General features: G+C 36.4%; 1 protein-coding gene and 2 long non-coding RNA genes across 6 annotated transcripts; 2 read left to right on the forward strand and 1 right to left on the reverse strand.

The window, feature by feature from the left end:
* Positions 1 to 2,292: 2,292 nt before the first annotated feature.
* Positions 2,293 to 8,690, reverse strand: LOC141657799 (uncharacterized). Of its 4 annotated transcripts, none has more exons than XM_074465141.1 (10): positions 8,294 to 8,690; positions 7,921 to 8,007; positions 7,079 to 7,174; positions 6,063 to 6,186; positions 5,028 to 5,114; positions 4,587 to 4,670; positions 3,386 to 3,427; positions 3,087 to 3,156; positions 2,769 to 2,976; positions 2,293 to 2,655 (listed from the first exon to the last, which is right to left on the reverse strand). In XM_074465141.1, the coding sequence occupies exons 1-10, from the start codon at positions 8,379 to 8,381 to the stop codon at positions 2,528 to 2,530; spliced, it is 1,014 nt and encodes a 337-aa protein (XP_074321242.1). In that variant the 5' UTR covers positions 8,382 to 8,690; the 3' UTR covers positions 2,293 to 2,527. The 4 variants fall into 4 exon arrangements, with proteins under 4 accessions (XP_074321242.1, XP_074321243.1, XP_074321244.1 ...); XM_074465142.1 differs by having other exon boundaries at positions 2,294 to 2,655; positions 6,063 to 6,158; positions 8,278 to 8,689; XM_074465143.1 differs by having other exon boundaries at positions 2,295 to 2,655; positions 6,063 to 6,150; positions 8,294 to 8,688.
* A 2,214-nt stretch (positions 8,691 to 10,904) lies between these two features.
* Positions 10,905 to 12,647, forward strand: LOC141656228 (uncharacterized). The gene is made up of 6 exons (XR_012548434.1): positions 10,905 to 11,027; positions 11,617 to 11,708; positions 11,793 to 11,828; positions 11,993 to 12,057; positions 12,287 to 12,330; positions 12,569 to 12,647. It is a non-coding gene; the product is annotated as an uncharacterized LOC141656228 (long non-coding RNA).
* Positions 12,648 to 12,695: 48 nt separating this feature from the next.
* On the forward strand, positions 12,696 to 13,130 carry LOC141656229 (uncharacterized). Its single transcript, XR_012548435.1, has 2 exons — positions 12,696 to 12,823; positions 13,049 to 13,130. It is a non-coding gene; the product is annotated as an uncharacterized LOC141656229 (long non-coding RNA).
* The last annotated feature ends 542 nt before the right edge of the window (positions 13,131 to 13,672 follow it).

Below are 13,672 nucleotides of genomic sequence, written 5' to 3' on the forward strand. Positions count from 1 at the left end.
GTAGAGGCCGCTATCGAGGCGGGCGGAATTAGGTGTTCGATCAAAAGAGCTTCCTAATACGTACCTCACCCTTACCCATCTCTCGTGAACATCCGTGTTCATTGGCATCCACAAGAGTCATTCTAGACATAGAATGCTAAGGGTAACGATTGCTTAGTGTTCATGTCTCTACTTTGTGTCTTGACATGACACGAGGTATTCGAACGGTTCCAATTTCCCATAAAAATTGGTGGCGACTCCACAAATACAAACGCTTGTTCTCTCCTCCAAAGCGCCCCCGTGGGCCCGCTTCCACAGTAATACGAGGTGTCATTGTCTACGTGTCTTTTAAGGTTTAACCTTTTAATAATATTTATAGATTATGCGAGTTTTAAGGGAGACTTACAGTTATTATATTGCCTTCTCAGTTGCTAATTATATTCATGTTATTAATTATATCACAAATTTGTATTAGGGGAGACTTTGTGTTATTATTCAATTCCAACTCTTTTAATTCTCTCTTTCAACTTTATCATGCCACCGCACCCACCACCATCCCACCTCGACCGCGCCACCTCAACCCTTATCCTCACCAACCCTAACCCCACCTCCATCTCCACCCGTCTTCTTTCCCCACTACGCGACGCACGCCATACCCTCCCTTCCTCCAACTGCCACTGATGTGAGCTTAGTAGCCACGCTCAATCAAAACACATTTATAATCTCAACAAACACGCCAGTTTAGCATGATAAGTCGAGGTCTAACCCATAGGACGTTGTGTTCCAAGTTCTAAGTCTATCTAGCTCAATTTATACCAGTGTTACAATTATATGGGTTTTGGATTTAAAGATAAACTAATAAAATTGAATAACAAAGACAACTATGTAAACAATCACAATAAAGAAGCAACTAAGATGAGTGAATTCATATGGGTAATTAGTAGGTCGGTGATATATGCATAATTTATACTATTTCCCCTCTTCATTTTCATGTATTTTGACCTCACTTGACACGGTTTTGCCTTCTATTGCTTGGATTTTGTACCTTTATTCCGAGTTGTTCCTATGTTGTGAACAAAAATCACGAAACGTTATCACGATAGTTTAAACCGATCTGTTTTTGGAAATAATTTGTACTGTATGAGTTTGGTCAAATTGAAGATTTATGAGAATTAGTGAACATATTTTTAAACGCGGAATATTAAGGGAATGCTCGCAATTATAATTGAATATTAAGGGGATGCAAGGTGTCTACTTTGATGACCATCCAACCTATTTGATTTGATGTACATGAAATCGTATGATAAGCACATTCGATAGGAATAAGGATAGAGTTGATATTCGATTAATAGTAAGGTAGCTGGTTGGACCTCATGAACCGGGCGAGCTTATCTTAGTAAGAATAATTACCAATATAGAAGATCATAACGGAAGTATCTCAATGCATATCGATAGCTACTTTAGGAGAAGGCAATCATCTGCCATACTGCATATTTGATTTGCCAGCTCTATCCGTGTGAATTTTTAGGAATAAGAAAATTTAAGTAATATTCGTGTGAATTTTTAGGAATAAGAAAATTTAAGTATTCAACTACATACTCCCTCCGTATCACACCAATGATAACATGGACCCGCTTTTTGTGAGGAGAAAAGTAGGTCCATGTTACCATTGGTGTGGTATGGAGTAGGGCAGAGTACGGATCGGGTATCCGATCCAAAGTGCTAGTTCGGATCAGATATCCATATTAAAAATCCTAAAATTAGATATCCAATATCCAAACCAAATGTTACGGATATCCAATGTTCGGGTATCCAAAATAATCGGATCGGATGCGGATATCCATACTTTTGAATTTACTTTAAAATTAAGTTTGAAACACGATTATATTCATAGTCTTACATGATGATTTTCTTTAGTATTCTTACTCCAATGTTCTCGACATAAAATTTAAGTACCACTTAGTTATTTCTCTAATATTTTAAACATTAATTAAGTTGTTGTATCAAATAAAATTTTATTTTCTCGAAATTATACTAGAAAAATATAGTTTCGGATCGGATCGGATATCCAAATATTTTAATTCTAATATCCATATCCAAACCAAAACCAAAGATTTCGGATCAGATATCCAAACCAAACTTAAATTTCGGATCGGATATCCAACAATTCGGATCGGATTCGGATCGAATATCGGATAAGATTTTTTTTTTTTTTTTTTTTTTTTTTTTTTTTTTTGACAAGTAGAAAGACAAAACTAGGCTCTAGCCCAGTTTGCCAATCTATGAGTTTAAAAAATGTTGAGATGCACAATTGTCACAGGGATGACTTGATTTTTTACAAAGTCGATGGAGTTCATATTGAAGGCCAAAAAGATGGCCGAAACAAAGATGCTACATTAGCCAAAACATTTAAATAGACATTAATCTTAATTAATTACATACCTGGAAGACATTACCTAAATTCATAACAAAATCCTTAGCAAGACCCATACCATACTCCTCTATTTACTATATAAATAGAATTACTCCTTAATTCGGAATAAACTCCTTAGGCAATAGTAAAAGAGCGGGTCTTGTTCGAAAATGTTAACAAGCCCCACACTATCCCCTTGCAGCCACCTAAGGGATGATGAACAGTATTGGTACAATATTGGCACCCACGATCTTCTGGATCATCTGCACCACAGCGGGATTAATCGGATCAAATTTGGCAGATAACAAGCTATGATCAGCCTTGCAAGAATCAAATTAAATTAAAAACAGTCTGTATAGTCACAATAGTAACATACACGGTAAGGAGTCAGATTCCCCCAAAGAGACGCAGCATTCAACAACGATTTCAGTTTCGCCATAATAACACAACTGCCCGAAATACATCTCCACAGGAGCACTAGGGTCATCTTTTCTTTTAGCCTTGAAGTTGAAATGCGCCCTATACCCATGCGTGACCTCTCCTACTTCATATAAACAGGGCTTGACCAGCTCCAAGTTGTGACCCTGTCAAATAACCAATTCCATGTAAGGTCAGGGGGAGGGGACAAAATAGTCCGCTAAAAACATGGTTATTATATTCGGTAGCAGAATGACAGATAAATAAGAACACAAACCCGTTCACGCAGGTATGATAAAGCTGCACATGCAAACTTACGAGAAGTCTTCTCCATTTCTTCAGATTCCCTAGCAAAGACAGTGGGATAAAGGCGTCATTTCCTCACCCAGCTACCCAGTTCTCATTCACAACCACGTCAATTGCAATGAAACACACTCTCCTTACTTGCATAGAGACTTTTTTAGGGCCACAACGGGAAAAAGGAGATCATAATTTCACATCCAATGGGGGCAAAAAGACTAACACGAGAAGGAATAGACATATCCATATAGAAAGAGCAAGACCGCCTCAACATACCGGAAAAAACAGTCTTCCAGATCTTCACGCTTTTCACCAAACCTTCAATTATCAAAATTAAAAACAGGAATTCTTCAAAAGTTTGACAAAGTGGAAAAGGGCTAGCATATATACTGTATACATAGCAAATACGGATTGATAACCGATAGTTGTACACATTATTATAACACGTGACGAGTGCAGATATAGAAAACGAAGATACATCAACACATTGTTTAGAACAGTCGAACGCAGTATCATGTTGAAAATAGCCCAATTCAATACTGGAAGCGAAACACAATACGGATAGCTACAACAAAGGTTACCCTCGAAACAATTAATCCCCAACAGATCACAGCTATTTAGCTTCAGCACCGTTACATCAAGAAATGAAATAAGAAAATAGTTCACAAGAATAATCCAAACTATGGGTGACCTTTTCATATTAACCCAAACATTTGATATTGAAATTTAACTCAGTGCACAAAGTAATTATTTACAAAAGAAATACTATACTCCGTACCAAATGAGTTATGAAAACTCAACAACAAAAATCTGAAGAAAGAAGTAGCGACAACCAGCAATGCTACATTCAATGTTAAGTTCATTAGTATTCTGTACAGTATTTTTATAAATCAAGGGGTGGGAGTGCATCCTCTCTAGAATCGCCCCTGCTCCAATCCACCCCTCAACTCTACCTATTCGATAAGCTGAAAACCACAAGTGTCTAATAATATCCTGTTATTGATACATTAAAACAAAGAGCTATTTGTGACTTTTTGAAAGTGAGGGGTGCTTTTAGCGGCCCAAGGTACCATGAAATTTAAGCATGGCCTTAACTAATGCAAAATTGGTGAACCGAGATCCCGCATTTTCGAGTAAATATACTTTTATGCATGAGCACAGATAAATTGGTGAATTAAGAAGTGGCCATAATAATTTGGAGGATTATTCTATGGAAACAAATATTTTTCTGTAAACCATACGGAATCTAGTAAGTCTGCAAAAAATCGAAATGAATATGACCTATTCTGACACCCCAGCTACCTAGTTCCCGTTGACAACCACATCATGTGTGACCAAATAAAAACTTAGACAGCACATGAAATGTCGGTGAAAGAGAAGTAGAGAACTTTATATCCAGTCTGGTCAAACGGGTACAAAGACTTTGATGAGAAGAAATAAACAATTGCAATTAGAAAGCGTGAAAGCGTCAACATACCGCCTATTCTCCTTTATCTTTATTGCTTTAGGCTTCTTCTTCTTTTTCGGACGGGTGACCTCTGTATAAACCTTAATACCATTCCTTCAAATGATAAAATGAAAAAAAAAAAAAAAAAAGCCTTGAAATGTTATACCAACATTATATATAATAAATGCAATAAACATCTATCTATACATTCATGTTGGGGGTCTTTTGTGGGTACTTTTGGGATTGAATGGATCCAATGTATCATCGTTGAGCTATTTTGGAATAAAGGATCTCACTCCGCCCGAACCCGCTATAATCCAAACCTCTTTTTCCCCCTAGCATCAAACCAAACTGCTAAAACAGGGTATTGGGCTCTAAATAAATACATCGCACACTCCAGTCACGTCCATTCCAATCTTATGAACCAAACGCCTACGTGCGAATAGAAAAGGGAAGAAGGAATCAACTTACCAGCCTACCACATAGTGCTGAGGGAAATAATCCAGATACTCGTCAGGTTCCAGCTTCAGAGAATCCTCTGGAACCTTTTCACCAGACCTGACAAACCAAAAAATAAAACCAAGAATCCATTAAAAAATGATTATCAAAGTTTCCAACTTCACACACACACACACACACACATATTTGACAGAGTTTCTTAGGGCCAGAATGCAAAAAAAAGGGAACATAACTTAATATCTAACGACGCCAAAAAAATTGAAAAGTTCCAAACAGAAACAACAAGAATGCATGAACATACTGGAATCGAACAGCAACAATTACCAAAGTTGCTAATCAATTATCTAGACGTATATTTTTGGACTTTTCGTATACTAGAGCTTGCAAAAAGTTTAATGCTATAGGCGGAAGTAGGGTGAGCAAAAATATACGATACGGTTTTATAAATACGGATACGATACGGTTTGAGTTATACGGATTTCCGTATATACGATACGAAAATTCGTTTACACAATACGGTTTTATAAAAACCGTACCGTATCCGGGTCGGGCAAAACAAAACCGTATATACGGTTTCTGACACGGTTTAAAGTTTTTGTATAAAAAAAATTAAAAAAATGCAAAGTTCCTATTTCAACTCCACTCTTTTAATGTTTTTACGACTTTTTTTACCAATGTATCTCAATAAACAAAAAATAAGCCCTTTATAAGAGGTGGTCATGTTAGAGGTAATTATTAGCTCTTGAATAATTAAAATGTTTAATTGGGCATTTGTCACCAAACCGTATCCGTATATACGGATTCCGTATACATGGTTTTTCCGGGTACCCGAATACCGTATATACGGTTAAACCGTATCGAATCCGTATAGTAATTTTTGCGATTTTTAAAACCGTAGATCCTATACGGTTTTCAAAACCGTATCAGGTACACGGTTTTGCTCACCCCTAGGCGGAACTACGCTACAGGGACTCACTATACATGTAATCAGTCAAAAAGTGGGCGGAGACAGTTACCAACAGAAAGAGCGAGAACATCTCAACATACCGAAACACATCATTTTCCAGATTCTCCTTAGGTTTCGTTGCGTCAGACTTCTTTTGAGAAGAGGAAACCTGGCCCAAAGGAAGCTTTCCTTCAGACCTCCATGTGAAAAACACAAATGAGAATACTTCAAAAATTCATCAAGGTCAATAAATTAGTAGTAGTTGGTAAAATATACAAAGTAAATATGGATAGTCGGATAGATAAAGTGGGAAGCTTACATATTCTTAGAACATAAATGCAAATAGCCAAAAATGATACAACGTTAAATTGTATAGAACGGTGGACAGTTACTGGGTTCGAAGTAGCCCAGTTCAAAGATTCAATTGAAAGACAAAAACAAAAGGGTGAAACGTCCTGGAGTTGTCACTCCCTGGACAGCAGAAAACTCCTTGTAAATTGTAATGACAAGTAAGCATGAAATAACTGGGCTAAACTTTGACAAAAAGGAATAAAGTCCAACGCTGCATGATTCAGAGATCGTCTAGCCAGTCTCCGAACCGGTTCGCTCGTACCATAACCCAGTTCGTTTGTTACCTGAGTCGCCAAAATGAGCAATCTGGATCGGAGATATGGAGGGTGTGGCGTATTTGAAATCAAAAGCAATAAAAGTTACAAGATGAAATTCAGAAGATACAAATGCTGAAGTAGCAGCGTGCGTGGAACTATTTATTGGGAAATGGAGATATTCATTATTTTTCTTGTTCTATAGTGGTAACAAGGAGTAGTGGTTTGATGAAATAGAAAAAATGTACTCTCTTTACCATGTAAGCATCGCAGGTTAGTGTGCATTGAGAATAGCAGTTTCTTTTCTCTCTTTTTCACAATAGAACGTGGGGCAGGTTTGTGAACCTAGTCATGACTTTCTTACAAAAATACCCTATTGGAACAAAGTTCGTGATGGGTAGCGTTTTACGAACTAGAACCCGTGACTCAAACCTAATCAACCCAAGTATTATTAGAATAAAGTTCGTGATGGGCGAGTTGCAGAAAGGAAGATAAAGAAAGCTTCAACATACCTGGAAAGAAAATCTTCTGGAACCTCCTTACATTCCGTAGCTTTATTCTTTTCCAGTTGATCAGCATCCTTGCCCAGATTAAGCTTTTCACCAAACCTTAAATTGCCAAAATAAAAAATAATCCTTCAAAGGTTACCAAGGTGCAACATATTGCGCATATCAGTAGAACACAGATGCAGAAACAAATGGGGAAGGTAGACCATATTGTTTTAGAGAAGCGAAGAACAGTTGTATTATATTGACAGTAGGACAACTCAAAATTAAAATTGAAACATGATTCTTATAAAAGCAACAAAGTATCCTTAGAATCATAAATTAATCTCCTAACAAATCAATATTGTTTTAACTTCAGCACGGTCAATTCGAAAGATGATCCCATCAACCCCACGAGATCTATCAAAATTTCATCGCGAAAGTGGTAATTAACCCCCTTAACTTTGGCCAATTGTGAGATTAAGCCCCATAAGTTACACATGCATTAATTAGGCCCCATTACTTTGACAGAAAGTAAAATCCAACTCAATTAAAAATTTGGGTTGAACTTCACTCCTTATATCAAAGTTACATTGGAAACTCAAGGGGCTTAATCTCCCAATTCGTCAAAGTTAAGGGGGCTAATTGCCACTTTCGCGAAAATTTAATATATGAATCCCCAAGGTCATTAATAAATTATCCTTGACGCGAAGTGATCTGTACAATGGTTCCAGTGCAAAGTGTCTAAACACATAGATGGAATGACTCACCACTTTACACGTATACGGTATACATAAATATAGTGCATCAGTAAAAGAGAATAGACAACTAAAAATAGAAAGAGCACGAGCAAGAACGCCTCAACATACATATCTTCCAGAGGCTCCTTAGTTTCCGCTCGGGTAGGCTTCTTTCGCGAAGGAGAAACCGTGTCCAAGGGAAACTTTGCACCGGACCTTCAGATGCTAAAGGTAAAATGAGAAAGTCCATCAAAATTTACCTAAATGACTAAAATTAAGAAAAATATACCAAGTAAATCCTGATTGATAAAGAGGGAAGCTTGTACATCTTACTAGAACATATGAGTGCTATACAAGATTAAAGTTAATTGAAACAGTCAACAGTTGTAGTAGTTGAAAGTAACAAAATACGAAACTTTAATTTGATGAGAAGGAATAAAGAGTTTCAAATAAAAAGGAGATAGAAAGGGTAACCTAGTAACCTACAGCGAATCACTATTACATTTCATTGCCTTAGGCTTCTTCTTCTTAGTCTTATTCTTTTGCGAACAAGAAACCTCACTTTCACTTTCAGGATCGTAGGGAAGCATTCAAATGACAACATGAAAAACAAGAACCAAGGTGAACAGATGGTATACAAACAATACAAAATTTGCAACTCACATGGATTACAATTCTTGTCCTCCCTCCGTCTCAGTCATTTGTTTACTATTTCACTCTACTCTACGGTATCTCATTCATTTGTTTACCTTTCTATATCGAAAATGTTTTCTATAGGCAATTTGATTATGGTCCACTTGTCAACCAATAATCAACAAAGTAGCTAATCAATCACACTACAATTAATTCCATTCCATTCCATTCCGACCTCGACTCGGAAGTGAGTTGTAAATAATAAAAATAGAAATAAGGAAGAAGGAATCATCATACCCGATATCATCCATTGAAAGCTTTCCACCAGACCTGATAATCCAAACAAAACAAAAAAATAATTCAAAAAACTGATTATTAAGATGAATAAATTACGATTAAAAAAAACAAAAACAAAAACAAGAAGGCGAAGAATGAAAACCTGGATTTTAGAACTACAAAAGTCGGCATGATTTTGATTTTGACCTTGATCTTAATCACGCTCTCGCCTTAATTTAACCGCTATTTCTTTCTCGATCGATTGATTTAAAAACCTTCTTGATCTTGATTTTGATTTTGATTTTGAAACCCTAGAATTTTTCCTCGTATTCCTGAGTTTATTTGGTGTAGGAATGTTATCGGGGCTGCCTTACAGAAATAAGGCTCGTGATTTGAAATAACCCAACTTATATATATCCTCCGAAATCTAACCCGTAATTAATCCCATTGAAATATTAGTTAAATACTAACCCGCCACGATTCTAGTAATAAAAAAAAACTGAAAATATTAGTAATGTAGGACGTAGGATTGGATCGTATAATTGTGGGATCGTGGAATGGGGTTACGATTCTATTTTAGAAAAATTAAAATCCTACCTAGCATCGGAATCGGTCACCACCTTTTCCTACGATCCTGATCGAGAATTTTAACAACAATAGGCGAGATCCCGTGCGAACTAAAGTACAGTACGAACTATATGTACTACCCAGACACACATGTCAGTACTGCCAGATGCAGCACATATCCCAATACTGCCAGATAAATCATACTCCCTTTCATCTAAACTAAAGGTAACACTTACTTTTTGACACTATTGATTGTTGTAGAGAATCTTTGATATTTTATTCTTAATTTATAAGACAAAATATAGTCATATTAGATCTTATTTGATTTATCGTCATGAATGCTATAAGAATATCAAAATTTTATAATTTTATAATAATACTATATAACTAAAGATATTTACATTAGAAAACATGTATCTGGTAGTATTCATACGCTTATCTGGTGACAGTATTTCATGTATCCAATTATCCACCCCCAAATGTCCAAACTTTGAACTACCACCATAACTACTCCAAATACATAAATCAAATCATAGTAGTATTCATACATGTGTCCAACATTTCGACATTCTCTTGCAACCGCGACACATTTTCTGTGAACAAAAATTCATTAAACAATGTCACAATAGTTTAAAGAATTAAAGCGATCTGTTTTTGGAAATAACTTGTACTGTGTGAGTTTGGTCAAATTGAAGATTTTTGGGAATTAGCATGGAATATTAATGGAATGCTATAACTTATAACTGAGGAATATTAAGGGGGTGCAAGATTGCAAGGTGACCATCTAACATTGGGCTGTAAATGAGACGAGACAGCTCGCGAGTAGCTTGAGTTTGACTGAGCTCGACTCGGGCTCGAAAGCTCGACTCAAAAAGTTCGTGAGCGGCTCGAACTTGTGTAATTAGATAATATATTACTCGTATTTTGTAAAAATATTTTGTCATAATTATATATTTATATCACACGTATAAAAAATGTCTCGTTAATTATCCAATATTTGTATATAAAACTTTTGAGCCTTGTTATTGAAAATATCGAGAGAGAAAAAACGAACATTCAACAATTATATATAGGCTCGAGTTGAGCTCGAATTTGGCTCCATATCGCATTAAAGCTCGCAAGCTTGATAACGAGCACAATTTTTTAAAGCTCTGGTAAGCTCGACATCGGCTCGAGTTTGAGTTTTACTTTATGAGCACAAGCCGAACAAGGCCAAGCTTGGGCTCGGCTCGACTCGTTAAATTGATGTACATGAAATTGTATGTAAGCACATTCGATATCAAAATTAGACCCTATCCTATATTTCCGTCATAAGCAAGACTAGCTGATAATAAATACGTCGGTCGCCTGTCGGTCAAAATTAGACCCCATCCTAAAATAGTATAGTACTCTGCAATATGCTAATTTAAAAATGTAACACGAAAAATAGGATATCAAGCTTTATGAAATCCTAAACCCCTTAAAAAGTTTATACTTGTGCACTGTAGCGATGAATAGTGCTCTCACAAGTTCCCTTCTCAGCCGTTGGATCTTCCTTTTGAATCTCCTCCCTCCATTTCACTTGCATTTTCGTCCACTGCTTTATCACATTTTCTTCTATTCCCATCCACTCCTTTCCATCTCATAAAGCCTCTCCCTTTCATTCTTCACTTTACTCCTTCTCTAATCTCTCTTCTCTCGACGCTGATACCACGGTCAGTCAGTCATGATGATGAACTGGCATGAGACGATGGCGGTGATGCTGATGATGACGACGATAGGTTTGTTATTTTGTTGTTGATTAGTTCACTCTTTGTTTTCTGTTTGTGCCATGTTAAATTTTAAGGTTTGGTTCTTCATTTTACATTTTCTTACCCATCTCGCATTCTCATTTGCTTCTCTCATAAAATACTACTCTCTAATCCTTCCCAAATTCACTTCTCCTTTAATAAACCTTCACAAATCTCACACAAATTGCTTCAAATAACCGGTTCCCATCTCAAATTCATCACTTGAATCAACCTAAATTCTCAGATCACTTAAATATCACGAATTAGGGTTATGGTTCACAATTAAATTGGGGCTTTCGATTGTTTTGGATTACTAATAAGATTATAAGGTTTTGTTGCGGATCAATCATGTCTTGTCTTATATCGAAACTCAAGGGTGTTTACTATTTCGTAGGTTTGGCTCTTCTTCACTATTTTGATTTGTTGGTTGCGTTGTGTCGAGTAGGGTATTGCATTTTATTACACATTAGTTCTAGCTTCTTTTATGCCTTCTTAATTTTCGTGGATCTGTTGCTTTGTGTTTCTGATAGTTCCTATTGTATTTGTGTTCTTATTTATGTGGGGCTCTGTGAAATTTTAGGGGGTTTATTGCGGACCATTCCGAAGCGCTAACTGCCGTCTGTCTTATGAGTACGGTTCGTGGCTCCTGGTGATGGCTGATTGTTGATGGTGGTTGGTTTGATTGGCCATTAAAGATTGTCTTTCAAATTCCTATGCTTAATTCGTTTTTTTCATGTTTTGGGGGTTTCTTTAAAGGTATTGGTCAAGCATAGGTACTGGTTTTGAGTAAAGGTAATTTCGGGTCCCTTCAAACTGCCATTTACTTGCTTGTGTCGCTTTCAGGCTTCTGGGTGATTGTACAATTTGATCTACATGTTCGTTCTGTGGTTAATTGTTGTCTTGTTGTACTCGTGTACTGTTTATTGTAACTTAGTTTGGTTCTTTATGTATTTCAGGTTGCTTTGTATTGCTGGATCTTAGACTCTGTCTTATTGGGCTGCTTTCAACTGGTTTGATCTAGGTGGTTTTTTGGTTTTGTAACTTAAGTTGCTTTCTTTCTTCTTTCCTTTTAGACTTCTTCCATGGGTTACCTTATTTGTGTTCCTTTCAGAGTTCTTCCATCGGTTTTTTTAAATAGCTTACTAAGTTTGGTTTCTTTATTTTCTGCTTTGAAATATCTGTATCTGCTGTTTTTCTCTGCATTATCACTTTTTAATAGATTATTCGGTTTTTACCTTGCTTTCATACAGGTGCGTGCATGGAATGCAGGTGCCGTGGTTTCGGATTCGAAAAGGTTTATGGGCTTCTATTCTTTGTATATTGCGGCTTTCTTGTTTTTGTTCTGCTCAAATTATTTGGCATCGAATATTATTTGTTATTCAATTACATTTCTCGCTGTATCTTAACTTTGTGTTTATTTGCCTTGTTGAATCTTTTGCTTTACAACTCTTTCTTGTGTCCTTAATTTTTTTTCACTATTATTACGGTATTTCTGCTCGTTTCAGTTACTGTGTATTTGTTGACGAGTGCAGCGATGCGAAGATTATTTCCTGGGGCTGGAATTGCAGACATTAGCCTGGTGCTGAAGATGTTGATAATTTTCCTAAAAGGGAACCTATTCAAATCTTTTTTTATTGCTCAATTTGTTCATCTGTTCATTTGTCTATGTATTTCCAATATCGTTTAACCTCCTTCTCGTCGACGTACAGGTTGTGCAGGCTTCCACATCAGGTGGATTCGTTCATATGTCGTTTAAGCCATTATACCCTGCGGTTTTAAAACGTTGTGTAAGTGGAAATGAGATAGAGCTTGGGTCAGTTTGATACATCCTCTCCACTCCACTGCTTTCTTTCGGACTTTGATTACTTTTTTTTTTAATTGTAACCCAATCTAGAGTATATAAATGTCAAGTTCTTGTAGTGATATCCATGGATAAATTTTGAATCTGGCATACATCTGTACTACATGTGTAACCTGGCTGATTTGTTGTCTGTTGTATTTGTTTGGCATAGGAAAGTGGAACTGAAAAGCCCGTAGTTGCTTTCGTTGCTCGGCTAACAACACCTCCTGGCCGCCGCATGGGTCATGCTGGAGGTATTGCTTCATATATCATCTCATTTGTTAGCAGTTGTCTGTTCTGCATTCTCATTTTTTTGCAATTGTATGTGTAACTTGTAATTAGTCGCTTTAATGTGTTAACTTTTGTATTAAGCTCATTAATCAAATATTATGATTTTATTTTTAAAACTAAGGATAGGAATAAGCCTTTAATCGATGGCTTGCTCCTACTGATGTCCTAAAATTGTCTTTAAACGATAGTTGTTCACCGATGTGGAGGGGGACGTTTGTGTAAAGAAGTTGTTGTAGGGCTTAAGAGTCATCGACAACTTGGGATTTAATGAACTTGGGAACTCAGTATGTCAAGCTTTTAATTATATGCTATCATTTGTCTCAAACAAATATATTATAACCTTTCTTTACGTTTTCAGAAAAAGGAGGAGAGGGGAGCGGGAGGGAGAAGTCGAGTAAGAAACTAGGAAAGATGGAAATTTGGGTAATTTCCATCATTTTTCTCATCATTGTTCTAGACCATTACATTTATTTCTTTAGTGGTTCGTTTTATTTTCATTTTATTT

Source organism: Silene latifolia, chromosome 5 (assembly GCF_048544455.1).
Source record: "Silene latifolia isolate original U9 population chromosome 5, ASM4854445v1, whole genome shotgun sequence".
NCBI classification, from domain to species: domain Eukaryota; kingdom Viridiplantae; phylum Streptophyta; class Magnoliopsida; order Caryophyllales; family Caryophyllaceae; genus Silene; species Silene latifolia.